The sequence below is a fragment of the Microtus oregoni genome, unplaced genomic scaffold, assembly GCF_018167655.1.
Source record: "Microtus oregoni isolate MIOR12 unplaced genomic scaffold, Mior012 000134F_ref0000037, whole genome shotgun sequence".
Lineage (NCBI taxonomy): Eukaryota > Metazoa > Chordata > Mammalia > Rodentia > Cricetidae > Microtus > Microtus oregoni.
The window spans coordinates 863,311-882,231 of record NW_024544778.1 but is presented as its reverse complement, the minus strand read 5'-3'; the positions used below and the strand labels follow the sequence as shown (position 1 = coordinate 882,231).

Here is an 18,921-nt window from a genome sequence, read left to right as displayed (position 1 = left end):
AAACTGAGGGGTTGAATATGACTCAGCCCAGTAACGCTGAACAGCAAGGTTTAATCAAGACATGAGAACCAGAAAATTGTTGACATGAGTGGGAAGAGCAAAACCATGAGGGGATATAGACACCGAAGTGAGCAAAACTGAAAGCAGCGAGTGGGCTCAGGTGTGGAGTCCAGTGCAGAGGGCTCATCTGTGGTTCAAGAGGCCCCAGGTATCAGCTCCGTTATTAGAAAGTCAGGGAGGGGGGCTGGAGAGATGGCTCAGTGGTTAAGAGCACTGCTTGCTCTTCCAAAGGTCCTGAGTTCAATTCCCAGCAACCACATGGTGGCTCACAACCATCTGTAATGAGATCTGGTGTCCTCTTCTGGCTTGCAGACATACACACAGACAGAATATTGTATACGTAATTAATAAATAAATCTTTAAAAAAAAAAAAAGAAAGTCAGGGAGGGGAGGAGGGGAAAAGGAGGAATGCTTAAGCTGGGTAGAATGCACCTGTAACCCCAGCAATGAGAATTAAGCGGCTGGTACCACATGCTGCAGTAAACAGTAAAGAACATAGCTGTTTTTTTATTAAGGCAGTAAAGATAGTCTCCGCAAAGAAAGAGGACACTGAATGAATTTTAGACACGAGAGACCCACTACTGAAGAAGAAAAAAAAAAAAACGTAGCGGAAGGTGCAATAACAGTAGCGCCAACACTGCCCAAGCTGTGCCTGGCAGGTCACACCTGTAACCCCAACCAGCATTGAGTGGCAGCATCAGGAGGGGCAAAAGTTCCATCATTCTCAGCTATGAGACTTTGCCTCAAAAAACTAAGCTGGTTGTGGTAGTGTATACCCCTGATCCCAGCACTTGGGAGGGAAAGACAAGTGGGTCTCTGAGCTCAGTACAGCCTGGCCCACACAGCAAGCTCCAGGACAGCCAGAGCTGTATAATAGAGACCCTGTCTCAAAAAGCCAATAGTAAAGCCAGGTGGCGGTGGCGCACGCCTTTAATCCCAGCACTCGGGAAGCAGAGGCAGGCGGATCTCTGTGAGTTCGAGGCCAGCCTGGTCTACAAAGTGAGTTCCAGGACAGCCAGGGCTACAGAGAAACCCTGTCTCAAAAACGCATTAGTAGTAGTAAATGAATGAATAAACAAATAAATAAAATGATGGAAATCACCTCAATCTGAACCTGCTAGGGGCTGCAGCAATGGCTCAGTGGTTAAAAGCGCTTATGGCTCTTCCAGAGGATATGGGTTCAGTTCCCAGCACCTACATGGTGGTTCACAACCATCCTTAACTCCAACTCCAGAGGATCCTGTGGCCTCTTTCGAACTCCGTAAATCTTGTCACACATATGGTACACATGCATGTTCAGGCAAAGCAGTCACATACATAAAATAAAGCTAAATTTAAAAAAGAAGAAATGGTCTGAGAAGATGGCTCAGTGGTTAGAACACTAACTCCTCTTCCGGAGGTCCTGAGTTCAATTCCCAGCACCCACATGGCAGCTCACAACCATCTGTAACTCCAGTTCCGGGGGATTTGGCATCCTCACATAGACATACATGCAGGCAAAACGCCAATGCATATAAATTAAAGACGTGGTGGTGGCGCACGCCTTTAATCCTAGCACTCAGGAGGCAGAGGCAGGTGGATCTCTATGAGTTCGAGGCCAGCCTGGTGTACAGAGTGAGTTCCAGGACTACACAGTGAAACCCTGTCTCAAAAAACCTAAATAAATAAATAAATAAATAAATAAATAAATAAATAAATGGAAATGGTGTGCAGGCCTCACTGGGATGGGTGAAGTGACTCAGGGACTAGGTGCTTTTAATTTGTATGCAAAGCCCACAGCAGCCACCAAAGAAGGCACAGACAGATGTGTGGCCATAGCTCAGGGCTGCACCCTGGCAGCAAACAGTGTTCCTCCATGGCCTCTGCTTCAGTCCCTGACTCCCAGTTTCGGTTTGGGTTCCTGCCCTGAGTTCCCTTGGCTCATGGTGGATGTGACCGAGCCAAATAAACCTTTTCCTTGGCACACAGGAGTCCAGGTGTGGTGGCGTGTACCTATAACCCTCTACTCATTGAGTGGAAGAGGCCGGGGATCAGAGGTCCAAGGCTGTCTGTCCTTGGCTGCAGAGGGAATCTGAGGCCACTTTCAAAAAGCCAAGTTAAATGTGCATCTAACGTAGGAGCTGCTGTCCTGCTCCCGGGCACATGAATCACCCTACGTCCGTATGAAGATTTGAGCAACAGATTGAATCAAAAACCACTCCAGACTCACAAGCAGGGGAATGGAGAGACGCATTTCAGGACATCCCATAATATGAATACTTCAGAATATCCATGACTGAGTCCTGGAAAGAATGAGCAAAGACTTGAGACACTTCTGTGCGTATAAAGCCCTAGGAAAGCACACATGTCAGTAGCAACGGGAGTGTCATGGATAAAGGGGGTTGGGGGGGTGACAGGGAAACTGGGGGTGGCAATACACACTTTCAAGATCTCACTGTAACAGTTTCGGCTGTGTATATGGGTATCTATAGATGTGTAATTGTCACTTTACCCATACTTCCAAAGCACTAATTATCCTTCCGTGAAGCCGTTTAAGGGGGGATTTATAAACAAAATAATAGTTGGTTAGACCTCTAAACATAGTAAAAGATGCTCAGCCTCTCATTATAAGGGAAATAAAGATTGATAGTCACAACAAGGATGGCTCGTACAACTGCAGACTTGGCCTCCTCACCGTGCTGTGGGGGCTGCAGGGGAACCGGTACCAAAGCAGCGCCAGTGGGGAACACACACAGAACAAAGGGTCTCGGGGGAGAGGTGACCGCATGCAGAAAAACGACCTTGGAAAGTGGCCTGACTACGCCTACACACACACACACACACACACACACACACACACACACCACACACAACACTGTGTCAAATCACAAAATAGTGGACATGACCTAACCATCTCCCCTGGATGACTGACAGAACGAATGTCGTGTGTGCAAAGGAGGGCCGTGAGCAAGGAAACCTGACGTGAGCTTCAAGACAATAACTGGGAGAGACAGGCAATCAATCCCAGGACGGTGGAGCGCATCTGTAATCCTAGCATGCAGCTAGCTGAAGCAGGAAGACCATGAGTCGATATGGTTATAACAATATATGTGGGCCTAACAGTAATGCTGCTTCATGTGTTAGGAAGGAAGGAAGAGGGAAGATGTGGTGGAGGGGTATTCTTCAGAATATGCTGTTTGGTTCAGCTGTTTTTTAAGATTTCTTTTCCAGGCATGACGGCACATGCTACCCATGTTCTTTTATTCCAGCACTTGGGAGGCAGAGGCAAGTGAGTTCTGTGAGTCTGAGGCCAGCCTGGTTTACACATAAAATTTCAGACCAGCTAAGGAGACCCTGTCCAAGAAAGAGAAGAGAGAGAGAGAGAGAGAGAGAGAGAGAGAGAGAGAGAGAGAGAGAATAAAACGGAACAAAGCAGGAACACATTGGCAGAACCTGAGCATCGTGTGAGTCACACTGAACTAAAAGGGTCCCGTGCTCCTGGTGGCCGGAAGGGTTCAGAGGACTGCTCCCAGAAAAGTGGCCTTTTCTGGTGAAAAGTCTCCAGAAAGTCATTGAAAGTCCTGGAAGTTGTTCTGAGGACTCTCGGCCAAAGGGAAAACAGTATTCAGGAAAATCTACCAAATCCTGGCAGCAGCAGTGAGTTTGGGGCACTTGTCTTGGCCCCGTCCCCCTCTGCCCACATGATGGGTGCAGCTAAGGACAGGCTCCTCCTCCAGGACCAGCCTAGGGCTACCACACAGGCTACCAAAGGCTCTCCACTGCAGCACACAGACTGCTTCCCGGGGTCCTTCCTCACCAAATCCCCTTTGGAGGTCGGAAGTCCAGCTCCAGAGCGGCAGGAAGAGGAATCTACTCTCGGTGTCTTTGCCCAGGCTTACGGTAAGGTAGTGGGTCCCTGCCAAGAGAGGTGAGTGGGGGTCACGGTCACAGGCTGTCCCTTCCCAGATGCCAGATCTGTAAGTTGCAGGGCTGGCCCGCGCTCTGCCTCCGCTGACCAACAGTGCTGGAAGGCTCCACTAGGGGGCAGGCCAGCCTAAGGGCAGGGAACGCCCTAGCTCAAATAAAGGGTCCCCAGGAAACAAAGCAGAAAGAAATTCCAACCCAAGTTGTCAACAAACTCTAGAAACGTGGGCTGTTTCTTAAAGAACAAGGGAGGAGTAGAAAGGGGCTGTGGAAATGGCTCAGCTGGTAGAGTGCTTGCCCAGCACGTGCGGAGCCTGGGGTTTGATTCCCAGCACAGGATAAACTACCTCTTGTGGGGAGGGAGGGGGGGGGGAGCAGGAATTCAAGGTCATCCTCAGGTCCTTAGGTAGAAACCTGGTTCAAGACCCTCTTAAGAAAAAGAAAACAGCCGGGCAGTGGTGGCACACGCCTTTAATCCCAGCACTCGGGAGGCAGAGGCAGGCAGGATCTCTGTGAGTTCAAGACTGGTCTACAAGAGCTAGTTCCAGGACAGGCTCCAAAACCACAAAGAAACCTTGTCTCGAAAAACCAAAAAAAAAAAGAAAAGAAAAGAAAGAAAACAGCTGGGCAGTAGAGGCCGTGCGGGAGCCGGTTCTACAGAGCAAGTTCCAGGACAGGCACCAAAGAAAGCTACACGTAGCCTGGCAGTGGTGGCGCTCACCTTTAATCCCAGCACTCGGGAGGCAGAGGCAGGCGGATCTCTGTGAGTTCAAGACTGGTCTACAAGAGCTAGCTCCAGGACAGGCACCAGAAAAGTCACAGAGAAACCCTGTCTCGAAAAGAAAGAAAGAAGAAAGAAAGAAAGAAAGAAAGAAGCAAGATACTGCTTTCTTTAACCTTGTTTTCTTTGCCTTCTTTATTTTTTCCTTTTTCGGTGAGATGATAGAGTTTCAGAGATTTACAAATAAACAAAAGTGAGAGCATTGCAGATGCTCAGATCCGACTGATAAGGACTAACAGATGACTTTAGCCCAAGGAGCAGTTAAAACAGGTAGAAGCTTAGATCTGTAGGAAGGATGAGGAGCGCTGGATAAATGTCAGGGATGTGCACCTTGTTTTTCATTTTTGGTTTTGTTTGGTTTGTTTGTTTCTCTGGGTAGCCCTGGCTGTCCTGGAACTCACTCTGTAGACCAGGCTGTTCTCAGACTCAGAGACCCCTAGCTTTTGCCTTTTGAATGCTGGGATTAAAGGTGTGTAACGCCCACTGCCCAGCTCTTTTTTTTTTGGTGGGGGGGTTTGAGACAGGGTTTTTCTGTAGCTTTGGTGCCGGTCCCAGAAATAGCTCTTGTAGACCAGGCTGGCCTCGAACTCCCAGAGATCCACCTGCCTCTGCCTCCCTAATGCTGGGATTAAAGGCGTGCACCACCACCACCCAGCTATGGGACTACTCTTTTTTTTTTTTTTTTTTTTGGTTTTTCGAGACAGGGTTTCTCTGTGGTTTTGGAGCCTGTCCTGGAACTAGCTCTTGTAGACCAGGCTGGTCTCGAACTCACAGAGATCCGCCTGCCTCTGCCTCCCGAGTGCTGGGATTAAAGGCGTGCGCCACCACGGCCCGGCTATGGGACTACTCTTATAGACATTTGTAAACTGCCTTGTGTGTGCTGGAAACTGAAACCAGGACCCCTGGAAGAGCAGGGTGGCAGAAGTGCCACCCCAAAGGGAGTGGCACCATCAGGAGGTGTGGCCTTGTTGTGGAAGAGTGGAGGTGGGCTTTGAGGTCTCATCTATGCTCAAGTCACGCCCAGTGAGACAGCCCACTTCCTGTTGCCTGCAGCCCACTTCCTGTTGCCTGCAAGATGTAAGTCTCTCAGTTTCTTTTCCAGCACCATGTCTGCCTGCACACAACTATGTCCCACCATGATGATCACGGCCTGTTATGTCCAGATTGCAGAGCCCCCAAAAAACCAACAAGGAGACTGAATCCTGTATGTAAAAGCAAAGAGCCTTCTTTCTTTCTTTCTTTCCTTCCTTCCTTCCTTCCTTCCTTCTTTCTTTCCGAGACAGAGTTTCTCTGGGTAACCGCTTCCTGCAACTTGCTTTGTAGCCCAGGCTGGCCTTGAACTCAGAGATCCTCCTGCCTCTGCCTCTGCTGGGATTAAAGGCATGCACCACCACTGCCGAGCCTTTATTCTTATTCAAATTCAAACTTGGACCCTCCAAGTGTCCAACGGGTTGACACAGTCAGAGCGCTTCGAGCTCAGTTGGGGGGGGTTTATAATAGCAGAGGTGAGGGTGAGGGATGTCTAAGATTCAGGACCTCTGATTGGCTGACATTTGTCTAGGGGTGTCTTGGTGAAAGGGGGATGGGTGTGCTGGACTAAGGGACATCAGTGTACAACAGTTGGAAGGTTAGGAATTTCTTTTGGATGACCTGTTCCTGGGTGGTGCCTGGGTGGTCTCAGTTTGTGGTCTTTCTTGAAACCAGGTATTGCCTTAGGATAAACTACTGAATCTCAGACCTCTATTGAGGTTGTCATAGCTGGGCCCTACAGAGTGAACCTCTGGACTTATCTAAGCAAGCCACCCAATAAATATTTCCCTTTATAAGAGTTGCTATGGTCATGGTGTCTCCTCACAATAACAGAAGCCATAACTAAGACAGAAGTTGGTAACAGGGACTGGGGTGTTGCTGTGAAAGGCCTGACCATGTTTGTGTTTGGAGGAATTTAGACTTTGGGACTTAGGAAACCAGTGGAATGCTTTAAGCACTGTTTAATGGGCCATACCAGTGGGAGACAGTAGTGCTTAGGGTAATTTGAACTATGGGGAGGCTGCTCCTCTTAGCAGGGGGAAGAATTTAGTATGTTACCTAGAGATCATTCCTGTGATATTTTGGTGAAGGGCTGCCTTTTGCTCCTGTCCAAAGAGTCTGCCTGAGGCTAAAGTGAAGAGTTTGGGATTATGTCTGTTGGCAGAGGAAATCTCAAAACAGCCTAGCATAGATTCTGTCATGTATTTATTAGTGGTAACTCTGATGAAGATTTATAGTGAAAAGGAAGAAGCTGAGCAAATAAAAATATAAAATGTGCAGATTGAGAAAAGGGCACCAGGAAGTGGAACAGAGCCGAATCCTGTGTTCAGGGAGATAAACAGATTAAGAAATGGAATATAGCCGGGCGATGGTGGCGCACGCCTTTAATCCCAGCACTCGGGAGGCAGAGGAGGTGGATCTCTGTGAGTTCGAGACCAGCCTGGTCTACAGAGCTAGTTCCAGGACAGGCTCCAAAGCCACAGAGAAACCCTGTCTCGAAAAAAAAAAAAAAAAGAAAAGAAAAGAAATGGAATAAAGGGGGGCTGGAGAGATGGCTCAGTGCACAATGGCTTAAGAACACTGGCTGCTCTTCCAGAAGTCCTGAGTTCAATTCCCAGCAACCACATGGTGGCTCACAACCATCTCTACTAGTGTCTGGTGCCCTCTTCTGGTCTAAAAGTTACATGCAGATAGAGCACTCGAAAGAAAGAGAGAGAGAGAGAAAGGAAGAAAGAAAGAAAGAAAGAAAGAAAGAAAGAAAGGGGCTGGAGAAATGGCTCAGCAGTTAGGAGCAGCAGAATGTGGTGGTTTCAGTCACGTGGTTCTGGCTTGAGCGTCAAGGATAGAAGAAAGGAGTTATGGAGTTATCTCTGTGCCTAAGGAAAGCCACTGAGGTAAGGCATGTGTCAGGGGTGTCCCTGAATGGAGGCCCAGAGAGGCCACTGCACGAAGCTATGAAGTTGAAGCTGATTGCCTTGGAGACTCCAGGATGTTGGAGATGCCTGAGCTGTGGGATACCTGCTGAGGAGAGCTGCTGACAGGGAGTGGAGCCAGCCCAAGAGAAGGAAGTGTGCTGCACTCAACAAGGCTGAAAGGAGTTGGAGATACGAAGAGCATTTTGACATCAGACACAGAGATGCAGAGTTTGGAGTTTGCCCAGCTGGTTTTCACTCTTGCTTGGGTCCAGTATTTCCTCACTATGCTCCCTTCCCTATGTTTGGGATCATAATATATATATCCTATGCCATTGTGTGTTGGAAGTTTGTGATCTGCATTTTGATTTTGATTTTATAGGGAGATTACAGTTAAGAGACTGCATGAATCTCAGAAGAGGCTTTGAACTTCAGTGAGACAGATCACTTCTTGTTGTCTGCAAGATGTAGGACTCTCAGTTACTGCTCCAGTACCATGTCTGCCTGCACACTGCCATGTCCTATAACGGACCGGAACTCTGAAACTGTAAGCTTCCCCCATGAAATGTTTTCCTTTATAAGTATTGCTGTGGTCATGGTGTCTCTTCACAACAATAGAACACTAAGACAAGCAGCAAACACCCTTAACCTCTGAGTCATCTCTCCAGCCCCCCTCTCATTTTCTTACAGGGCAGAAAATGCAAGTATCCTAAATGGCCTCTGTAATTCATATCGTTATAAAATACGTATCAACATTAGCATCAGTGCTGGAGAGCAGGACCCGACGATACAATATTTCTATAAGGTTTGTGGAGTTGAAGTGTGAAGCAGAGGTGGAAAGTGGGAGCAGGTGATTGTACAACAGAAACTGTTGACTCTGAGACTCTGACTAGAGGGGCTTATGAGCAGCCTTAGAACTATTAAGGAGCAATAAAACCAGCCAGACATGGTGGTCCATGCCTTTGGTGTCTCTACTTGACAGGCAGAGTCAGGTGGATCTCTGTGAGTTCCAGGCCAGCTGAAGATACATAATAAAACTCTGTCTCAATAAATAAATAAATAGATAGATAAGTAAATAAATAAATAAATAATAAATAAATCAGGGGGCTGGAGCGATGGCTCAGAGGTTAAGAACGTTGCCTGCTCTTACAGGTCCTGAGTTCAATTCCCAGCAACCACATGGTGGCTCACAACCATCTGTAATGAGATCTATTGCCCCCTTCTGGTGTACAGACATATATGCAGACAGAACACTGTATATACAATAAATAAATCTTTTAAAAAAATCAGAGGAAGTAGTAGTAAAAATCCAATAGAGGAAATAAAGTAAAGCAACACTATAAAAAAAACTTTTTTTTGAGACAGGATTTATTTGTAGTCTTTGGAGCCTGTCCTGGAACTAGCTCTTGTAGACCAAGCTGGCCTCAAACTCACAGAGATTCGCCTACCTCTGCCTCCCGAGTGCTGGGATTATAACTGTTGTTTTTATAAAGAAAAAATCTTACTGTTGTCTTAGAGTTTTTATTGCCATGAAGAGATATCATGACCATGGCAACTCTTTTTGTTTGTTTTTGTTTTGTTTTTAGAGACAGAGTTTCTCTGTGTAACAGCCCTGGCTGTCCTGGAACTAGGTCTTGTACACCAGGCTGACTTCAAACTCAGAAAGATCTGCCAAAGTGCTGGGATTAAAGAATTGTGCCACCACCACCCGGCCCAACCGTGGCAACTCTTATAAGGAAAACATTTAATTAGGGTGCCTCACTTACAGTTTCAGACCATCATCATCATGGTGGGGAGCATGGCGGCATGCAGACATAGAATCCTACATCTTGCAGGCAACAGGAAGTCGACTGAGACACTGGGAGGGACCCTGAGTTTGGGAAACCTCAAAGCCCATGTCCAAAATGACACACTTCCTCTAACAAGGCCATACCCACTCCAACAAAGCCACACCTCCTAATAGTGCCACTCCCTATGAGATTATGGGGGCCAGCGACATTCAAACTACCATGACTGTCATAGTTGGTTCACAATTCCAGGTAACAGTCCATTACTTTGGAGAAGTCAAAACAATAGGAACTTAAAGCAATTAATTATATTACATCCACAGTCAAAGCTGAGAGCCATGAGTTGACACATGTGTGCAGGACACAGAAGAAAGTGACTGAAATTTCCTGCTTCATGGAAAAGTCTGCTAGATTCTTGGGCCTGTAGGCTGAAGATGGATGCCCCAATGGTACAGAAGAACTCTGGGTGACTGTCCAGGCAGTGAGATGTCTCTCTCATTTCTAGAGTTTTGCAAGTTGCTTACAATACACTTCCTGTTAACGTAGGTAATATTGTGTCCTTCTGGGGTCTTTGATAGAGTTGAAGAATTTATAGTTATAGTTTTCCTTAGTTAAGATAAAAGATAAAGTAGATATAAATATTGTAACTGTAATTCTTGCTTGATACCTGTTTTGTTATATGTAATTTTACTATGTTAAAGTTAAAACCTTCCTTTTTTATTTAAACAGAAAAGGGGAGGTGATGTGGGATTCCCCTCTGTATGTTGTGAATACCATTGGCTAATAAAAGACTGCTTTGAGCCTATAGCAGAGCAGGGCAGAAAGAGCTAGGTGGGGAAAACTAAAGTGAATGCTGGGAGAAAGGAGGAGGAGTTAGAGAGAAGCCATGGAGTTGCAGCCGGAGCCAGACGTGCTGAAACTTTGCTGGTAGGCTACGACCTCGTGGTGATGCACAGATTAATGGAGATGGGTTAAATTAAGATGTAAGAGTTAGCCAGTAAGAAGCTAGAACTAATGGGCCAAGCAGTGTTTTAAATAATACAGTTTCTGTGTGGTTATTTCGGTTCTGTGTGGCCACAATGAACAAGTGGTCTTCCTCCAACACGTGTGTGCCAGTGTTGGTATTCAGCTTGCTTCCTCCACTCTTACACAGCCCGGGATCCCATGCCAATTTACGCACAGGAGGTAAGGCTTCCTACCAATCAAAATAATTCCCCACAGGCTTGCTCACAGGCCAACCCAATCTAGACAACCTTTAAAAAAAACTTTAATTTTAAAAACTTTATAAGTGTTTTGACTGCATGATTGTGCAACGTAGGCATGACTGATGCCCACGGAGGCCAGAAGTGGGCTTTGGATCCCTGGAACGGGAGTTCAGGGTAGTTGGTTATGCGCCACCACCATGGAGGCAGAGGGAATAGAAACTTGATCCTCTACAAGAGCAGCCAGGGCTCTTAACCACTGAGCCATCTTGATAACCTTTGGACAATCCTTTATTGACTCCCTCCATGGGTCATTCTAGGTGTGTCAAGTGACAATTAACTGTTTACTGTGTCATCACCTAGCCCAGCATTGAACTTGTGGCAAACTCCACCTCTCAACTGTTGAGATTACAGGCATGAACCACATGCCTGGCCTAATTCTTTTATATTGAAGTTCATTTTTATCTATCAAAAACATAGTGTGCCAGGCGGTAGTGGCACATGTCTTTAATCCCAGCACTTGGGAGGCAGAAGTAGGTGGATCTCTGTGAGCTTGAGGCCAGCCTGGTCTACAAGAGCTAGTTCCAGAACAGGCTTCAAGGCTACAAAGAAACTCTGTCTTGGGGGCTGGAGAGATGGCTCAGTGGTTAAGAGCATTGCCTGCTCTTCCAAAGGTCCTGAGTTCAATTCCCAGCAACCACATGGTGGCTCACAACCATCTGTAAAGAGGTCTGGCACCATCTTCTGGCCTTCAGGCATACAGACAGAATATTGTATACATAATAAATAAATAAATATTAAAAAAAAGAAACCCTGTCTCAAACAACAACAAAAACAGCTGTGTCTGCTCTTTATTTTCCTCCTTCAGTCTGTTGCAGGAAAGAAGCAACACAGGACACCACGCAGAGGAGACACGTTGAAAACAAGCAGAAAGACTCACTTCTGTCACTGCAGAGTTAAATACAAACTGACCAAACATTCTGATTAAAAGGAAGCTATTAGCCAGGCGGTGGTGGTGCACGCCTTTAATCCCAGCACTCGGGAGGCAGAGGCAGGCGGATCTCTGTGAGTTCGAGACCAGCCTGGTCTACAAGAGCTAGTTCCAGGACAGGCTCCAAAGCCACAGAGAAACCCTGTCTCGAAAAACCAAAAAAATAAAAATAAAATAAAAAAATAAAAATAAAAGAAATAAAAGGAAGCTATTGCACCAGGCAGTGGTGATCATGCCTTTAATAGGCCAGCCTGGTCTACAGAGTGAGTTCCAAGACACCAAAGCTACTCAGAGAAACCCTGTCTGGAAAAGCAAGAAAATAAAATAAAATAGTGGGTTGACAAGGAGACTCAATAGCTCCCCCAGTCACTAAGCCTGACCACCTAAGTTAGTTTTCTGGGATCCACAAGCAGAAGGAGAGAGAGAACTGACCCTTGAGAGTTAAGGTGCACACACAGATAGCAAGTCCCAGACCAGCCGTGGTTGCACAGTGACACCTTGTCTCAAGATGATGGTGAGGAGAAATAAATAAATAAACAAACAGACCAACATCAGCCTGAGAACTGAGTGACCAGACCACTGAGTGTTTGTTCCCTTGCTCTAGGAAGTTTCTGGTTACCTAAAGGAAGCCCAGCCCCTGGGCTGTAGAGTCCAGGGTAGGGGTCGAGTGTACCAGTCCTATCCTGTAAGAGGAAGTGACTTGGGGACGCTAGGAGAACCCGAGGCTAGGTCCGTTTTGATAGGTATCTTAGCCCTTTGTCCCGGTTTGGAATTTGACAGTCTGTTTTTTGTTTGTTTGTTTGTTTGGTTGGTTGGTTGGTTTTGGTTTTTTGTTTTTTGATAGCCATTCCTATCCAGGATCTGAACTATTGTGTATTATACTGAATTTACATCTTGTGTCTGAAGAACTAAGCTGCTCTGGGAAGGCGTGGTGGAGAGGGAGTAGAGGTGGGAGGAACGGCTTCCCAGGGATAATTGGAAAGCACTACGTGGCTCCGGGCGTGCGCAGTCTGTACCTGGTCAGCTCCAGTTTCTACAAGGCCGGTCCCCTCGGCGCCGAGCCGCCGTTTCCAAGGATTTTGTTCGCCGTTGCACCGTAGACCGCGCGGAGGTCCTGACGGTGCGCTTCCGGCACCGGCACTTCCGGTAGCGGTGCGCTGAGTCTGAGCTAAGGTCCTGAGCGGCTCTCGCCGCGTTCCTGCGGGTCCTCGTGGCGGCGCCGCGGGTAAGGCGGAGGCTCCGGGGCCCTGTGTCCCTTTCTTTGGAGCGTGCCCGCAGCCACAGGCCTTCTGGAGCCGCTGCCGGCCCCAACAGTGCGGGAAGTCGTCCTAATCCGAGCCCCTTCGCCGTCGTTCGGTCGCAGCCTCGGCCCCCTGCCCAGCCCAAGGGACCGGGTCAGAGAAGGAGGCTCTAGGCCAGACGAGGAAGGGGGCCCGGTGGGCTGATGTGCTCGCTGCTCTCACTGCCCGAGATCCGGGATCTCGCCTGGCCAGGTCCCACCCGCAGGGGCGCAGATCCGTTGTTCCGGCACTGACCTGTTTATCCTCCACACCCGTTCCACCAGGCTGACATTTAATCCAGCAGCAAATGAGGGGGTAAGGTCCGGGCAGGGTCACGGCTGGGGTGGGGGCGGCTCGATCCTGTGCCTGCTGACGCCTCTCCTGTCACCATCGTGTGGTATCTGCACCGTGTGTGTGTGTGGTCAGCTCCTTTCAGATGAACCTTGTACCCTCCCTGGTATGTATACCACGGCTAAAATGAGCCTGGTCCCCTTCTGCCCTTAGTGTGGAGAGGATGCCCAAACTTCAGGGTTTTGAATTTTGGAGCCGCACCCTGGGAGGTGCTCGACATGTGGTGGCACCCATGGTGGACCAGAGTGAGCTGGCTTGGAGACTGCTGAGCCGCCGCCATGGAGCCCAGCTATGCTACACCCCTATGCTGCATGCCCAGGTCTTCGTCAGAGATGCTAACTACCGGAAGGAGAACCTATACTGTGAAGTGTGCCCTGAGGACAGGCCTCTCATTGTGCAGGTGGGCAGAGGGACCATGGCTACCAGGTAGCAGCCGAGTTCTAGACCCTGTATATGAGGACAGCGTCTCCAAGCTTTCGTACCCAGGTTGAGGGTTGCAGGGCAGGGGGAGGCTGCATTCCTGCATTGACACACAGCTGCTGAGTGAACTTTCCCAAGACTGGGCTCTTTCCTGGGAGCCAGCCTGCGCCCTGGTGAAGGGACGGCTTGGATGATGTGAGGGACTTGAAGCCCCGTTGTCACCGTGATACTTCCTCTCGGTCTTGGTGCCCTCTGTCTCAGAGCTATCAGTTCTGTGGAACTCTGTGCCCTTGGCTGCTGTTACACATCCGTGTAACATACATGTAATAACTCACGTTCCTAGGGGAACGAGATGCTCCCCGCTTTATCGTATTGTAAATAGGGTCGCCATGGGGCTCCTCACAGGGCAGGGAGGCCTAGGCAGGGAGTCTTAGCCTGATGTGACCATAGATGACTTTCATGTCTTCTTCAGTTCTGTGCCAATGACCCAGAGGTGTTTGTCCAGGCGGGTCTCCTGGCACAAGATTACTGTGATGCCATCGACCTGAATTTGGGCTGCCCACAGATGATAGCCAAGAGAGGTGAGGTCACTCCACAGTCCTGTGTTGACACCTGTCCGGGCCAGGCTTGTTCAGGTGGAGGCTCTGTGTGGGTTCGTGACAGTGGGTCCGAGAGTGACACCGGGCCACTCTTCTCCTCTGCAGGTCACTATGGCGCCTTTCTGCAGGAGGAGTGGGATCTGCTTCAGAGAATGGGTAAGTTGGCTGCGCACCACCATGTCAGCTGGAGCAGCCCCGGAACATTCTGACAGGGCTCATAAGCACACACGTCTTGGCTGGGGCTCAGGCCAGGACGACGGTCATCCCTCTAGGGCTTCCTTTATCTCCCACAGCCCCATGGGGACAGCTAGGTCTGTTGGGTGCTACTTCTCACTGGAAACCAGCACAGGCCGACATCACATGTGAAGACAGGAAAAGGCCAAGAATATGCCCCTAGATCTGCTTTTTGGAAAAGCTAGTATGGTTCTGTGGGCCTGGCATATAGGGACTTTTCCACCTTGGAATAGAACCATGGTTCCCTTAGAAACCACCTTTCTTTCTCAGTTCTGTTGGCTCATGAGAGACTCTCTGTTCCTGTCACGTGCAAAATCCGTGTCTTCCCTGAGATTGACAGGACGGTGAGGTATGCCCAGATGCTGGAGAAGGCCGGCTGTCAGGTGAGGGCCGTGGCTCCCAGGGGTGGTTGCTGGGATCCAGCAGGCAGTCTGGGCTCACATCCACACTGTCTCTCCCTGACAACCTTCCAAGACCAGAGGTGGCTCTTGATCCTCCTGCAGCTTTGGGTGGAGGGTGCGTCCAAGTCATTTTCTGTGGGCTTAACAGTGGGTCCCTCCTGACCCCATTTTTTTAAGACCCGCTACCTTGGTCTCAGAGCCTCTAAAACTGCCATCCCAGCTCCAGGGTGTTGACTATGGGGAGTAACATTGGGTTTACTACCGTGTCTCAGGCCCTCCAGACATCAGCCATGGCCTTCTTAGGTGAGCTCAGTGTCCATCCTCTCTGGAAGACTAGGCGTAAGCCACAGGGCATTAGACTTGGTACTCTTCCCAGCCCTCCATGTTGAGCCTGGTCAAGTGTGCTCTGAGACATGTAGCTTCTGGAAGAGCAGGAGCCACCCCTCAGCAGCCTGGGGCTCCTTCATGGGGCGGGGCTCTCAAGACCCTGGGGTCCAGGGATAGATCTGGCCCGGCTGGCCATTTTTCTTTCCTGGATGGAAAGCTGAGGAACTTAAGCAGGTCCTTTGTGATTGGTTTGGGACCTTGGCCTAGAGAATGCTGAACCATGTGTTGATCTGTCCTAGCTCCTGACTGTACATGGGCGCACCAAGGAGCAGAAGGGGCCCATGGCAGGGACAGCCTCCTGGGAGCACATCAAGGCAGTCAGGCAAGTGGATACAGTAGGTTGGGTACAGTCATTGTCCTAGCTCCACACCTTGGTGTGTTCAGCTTTACCTGGTGTCCTATGTCTAGCAGGGAAGGCAGCAATACCATAGCAGGCAAGGTGTCTCAACAGGGTGGAACTTGGTGACTGGTCTCTGTCCCTCCTGCTAAGCACTGCCCTGGTGTGGTATAGGGTCAGGCTTCTCTCCCTGCCCCCCACAGGAAGGCCGTGGGAATCCCTGTGTTTGCAAATGGGAATATCCAGTGCCTGCAGGATGTGGAGCAGTGTATCCAGGACACGGGTGTGCAAGGGGTCATGACTGCAGGTGAGCAATGGATGGCCGTTTAGTGAACAGTGTTCACTGTCCTGCCTGCTCCCTTATAGCTAGCCTGTAACCTGACCAGGCCTTCCTCCCTCCCCACTTCCCAGAGGGCAACCTGCACAATCCTGCCCTCTTTGAGGGTCGGAGCCCTGCCGTGTGGGAGCTGGCTGAGGAGTACCTGGACATTGTACAGCAACACCCTTGCCCACTGTCCTACGTCCGGGCCCATCTGTTCAAGCTGTGGCACCACACGTGAGTTGCTCCTTGGATAGGAGTTGAGAGTCAGTCTCTCTAAGCAATGTCAGTCCTCTGGAGTGCTCTGTGCTCTCCCCAAGACAACCAAGTCTGCTGAGGCTGCTGGCTTGGCAGTGAGGGAGGCCAGAACCTGGGTGGGAAGAAGTTGGTCATGGCTCAGGTGGTGACTGAATGACAGGCATCTTCCTCAGGCTGCAGGTTCATCAGCAGCTTCGAGAGGAGCTGGCCAAAGTGAAGACCTTGGAGGGTGTGGCTGCTGTGAGCCAGGCACTAAAGCTTCGGTGTCAGGCAGGTGCAGGGCTGTGGGAGCCCAGCAAGCTGTCGTGGGCCAGCAGCTTAGGTCTTTGACACATCTTGGGCCTTTGCAGGAGGACATGTCCAGGCAGCAAGAAGGAGTGAGGCCACCTGGCAACTTACCTACCTTCCACTGGATCTGCCAGCCCTACATCAGGCCTGGGTAAGCTATGCCAGCCTGCAGTGTGAATACACACACGGGGGTGAGCTACGCCAGCCTGCAGTGTGAATACACACACACACGGGGGTGAGCTACGCCAGCCTGCAGTGTGAATACACACACGGGGGTGAGCTACGCCAGCCTGCAGTGTGAATACACACACAGGTGCCCATTGTCACTAAGGCAAGTCCCTATTCTGAGTGGAGGGAGAGAAGAGGCTTTGTGTGGAGAAAGTGCTTTGGGTACTTACCCAAGATCCTTTGGTCCTCTGTGACTTTGTCCTTGGGGTTACTGGGTGGACCCTGGGGCTGGAATCTCCAAAGTTGGGCAGGCTGATCTGTGATCACAGCCTGCCTGGGCTCAGTGGTACGAACGTTGGGCCCCTGAACTTTAGATTTACCCCCTGTATTGTGTGGGCTGCACGTGTGTCCTGTGTCCTATACAGGCCCCTTTGCCCGGGACCACACCTGAGATCGGCCCAACTTGGCAGCAGTGAACTGACCGTATCTTGTTGGTGTGCCCTCTCCTTTCAGGCCCAGGGAAGGGAGCAAGGAGAATAGTGGTGGCCGCAGTAAGCGGGCTCTGGAGGAGGAAGAGGGCAGCCTAGATGGCTTGTCCAAGAACAAGCTGAAGAAGCGGCTGAGGAACCCTCACAAGACCTTCGACCCTTCCCTGAAACGTGAGTGTGGCTCTGTTCAGGCCAGGTTAACTGGTTGACTGTCAGTCCCCTGTCTTTGTCTTAACTGGAGGTAGGAGCCCAGGTTCAGAAACAGATGCCTAGGGACGTTTGTCCCGTGCCCAGACCAGACTTGGGGTTTGACACTAAGAACATGTGAAAGCTTTTAAATCTCATCTGTGTGTGATGTATCAGACAAGGCCACTGTACAAACTCCTTACCTAGGTGCTGTTCAGGTGACCACAGAGGAGTTTGCCTGTGTCAGGGCTTTGGGTTACTAGGGCTATTCTTGGCTTGCTCAATCTTGATCCAAATAGATGGAGCTGAAGGTGGCTAGCCTCTCTTATGGTTCCTAGGTGTGCAGCTTTGAGGTCTCAGTCCAGTGCATTGTCCTCTGTGCCCTGGCCATTTCGGCAACTTGGGCTCTCACACTCAGCTGCTCCTTAGGGGTTCAGCAGTCTGGTGGCAGCTGGTAGCTTTGCAAGCCTGGGGAATTTGCAGGAGGGACCTTGGGATATGTCTCAGGCTGTAACCCAGGCTGTCCTGGATCTCATGGTGTAGTCCACACTGACTCATCCTCAGCAGCAGTCCACGTGCTAGGATTACAGGCGTGAGCCACCGTACCTGGCTGTACTTTCTCTCACTGGGTGACATGCTAACAGACCTTAGGGCTTTGGAACACTTGGGACTGAATGGGCAGCCCATCTGCTTCCTGTTTGTTCCCAGTTGAGGCCATACTCACTCTCCTGTGTCCACCATCTCCTGTCATAACTAGCCACATCCTGCACCCTTACCAGTCGGTCACAGCATGACTTGTAGAGGTGGCAGCCAGTCACCCTGGCTTGCCTCATAGTCATCTCATTCAACCAGCTCCCCCTTATTTTCAGCTAAATATGCAAAGTGTGACCAGTGTGGAAATCCAAAGGTGAGTTGGCTCTTCTGTTGCTGTGCAGGTGGGCAGGGCAGTCCCCATGGATGTTGCTGGGTTCTAGGCATGGGTGTTGGCCTCAGTTCACCAGCTTTCTCGTACACAGGGCAACAGATGTGTGTTTAACCTGTGCCGTGGCTGCTGTAAGAAGCGAGCATTCAGAGAGACAGCAGATTGCCCAGGTGAGCAGACGCCTGCTGCACCAGCCCACCCACCCCCGCAGCAGTGGGAACCTTGGCTTCCTGACAATCATTCCCCTCTTGTTCTCCCTGTCAGGCCATGGACTGCTTTTTAAGACCAAATTAGAGAAGTCTCTGGCCTGGAAAGAGACCCAGCCTGGGCTGCAGGAACCTCAGCAGGGGAGGCCCGGAACACCAGGTGGTTTCTCCGAAGTCATGGGTAGTGCCCTGGCCTGAGAGCCAGCAAGGGCCCTCTCTACTCCAGACAGCCACTGAAGCCTAGACACTCTTAAGGAAATGCCTTACTCAGGGAATCTCCTACTTGACACAGAAGGACAGTTGGTGTCTTCAGGCACCTTGGCTGAACTTGCCCCTTTCCCACAACCTGTTTCCAGGACTGAACAATAAACCATTTCAGAGATTCGTTTGCAGAGATCTAATACTGACCAG

The 18,921-nt window shown here is 49.8% G+C and overlaps 1 protein-coding gene across 1 annotated transcript; it reads left to right on the top strand.

Moving 5' to 3' along the window:
• The first annotated feature begins 12,782 nt into the window (after positions 1 to 12,782).
• LOC121444627 (tRNA-dihydrouridine(16/17) synthase [NAD(P)(+)]-like) lies at positions 12,783 to 18,895 on the top strand. The gene is made up of 14 exons (XM_041646514.1): positions 12,783 to 13,261; positions 13,451 to 13,697; positions 14,190 to 14,298; positions 14,422 to 14,472; positions 14,821 to 14,933; positions 15,578 to 15,660; positions 15,879 to 15,982; positions 16,087 to 16,231; positions 16,426 to 16,522; positions 16,603 to 16,691; positions 17,222 to 17,367; positions 18,252 to 18,289; positions 18,399 to 18,474; positions 18,569 to 18,895. Exons 1-14 carry the CDS (start codon positions 13,254 to 13,256, stop codon positions 18,706 to 18,708), a joined length of 1,446 nt encoding a protein of 481 aa, XP_041502448.1. The 5' UTR covers positions 12,783 to 13,253; the 3' UTR covers positions 18,709 to 18,895.
• Positions 18,896 to 18,921: the final 26 nt, after the last annotated feature.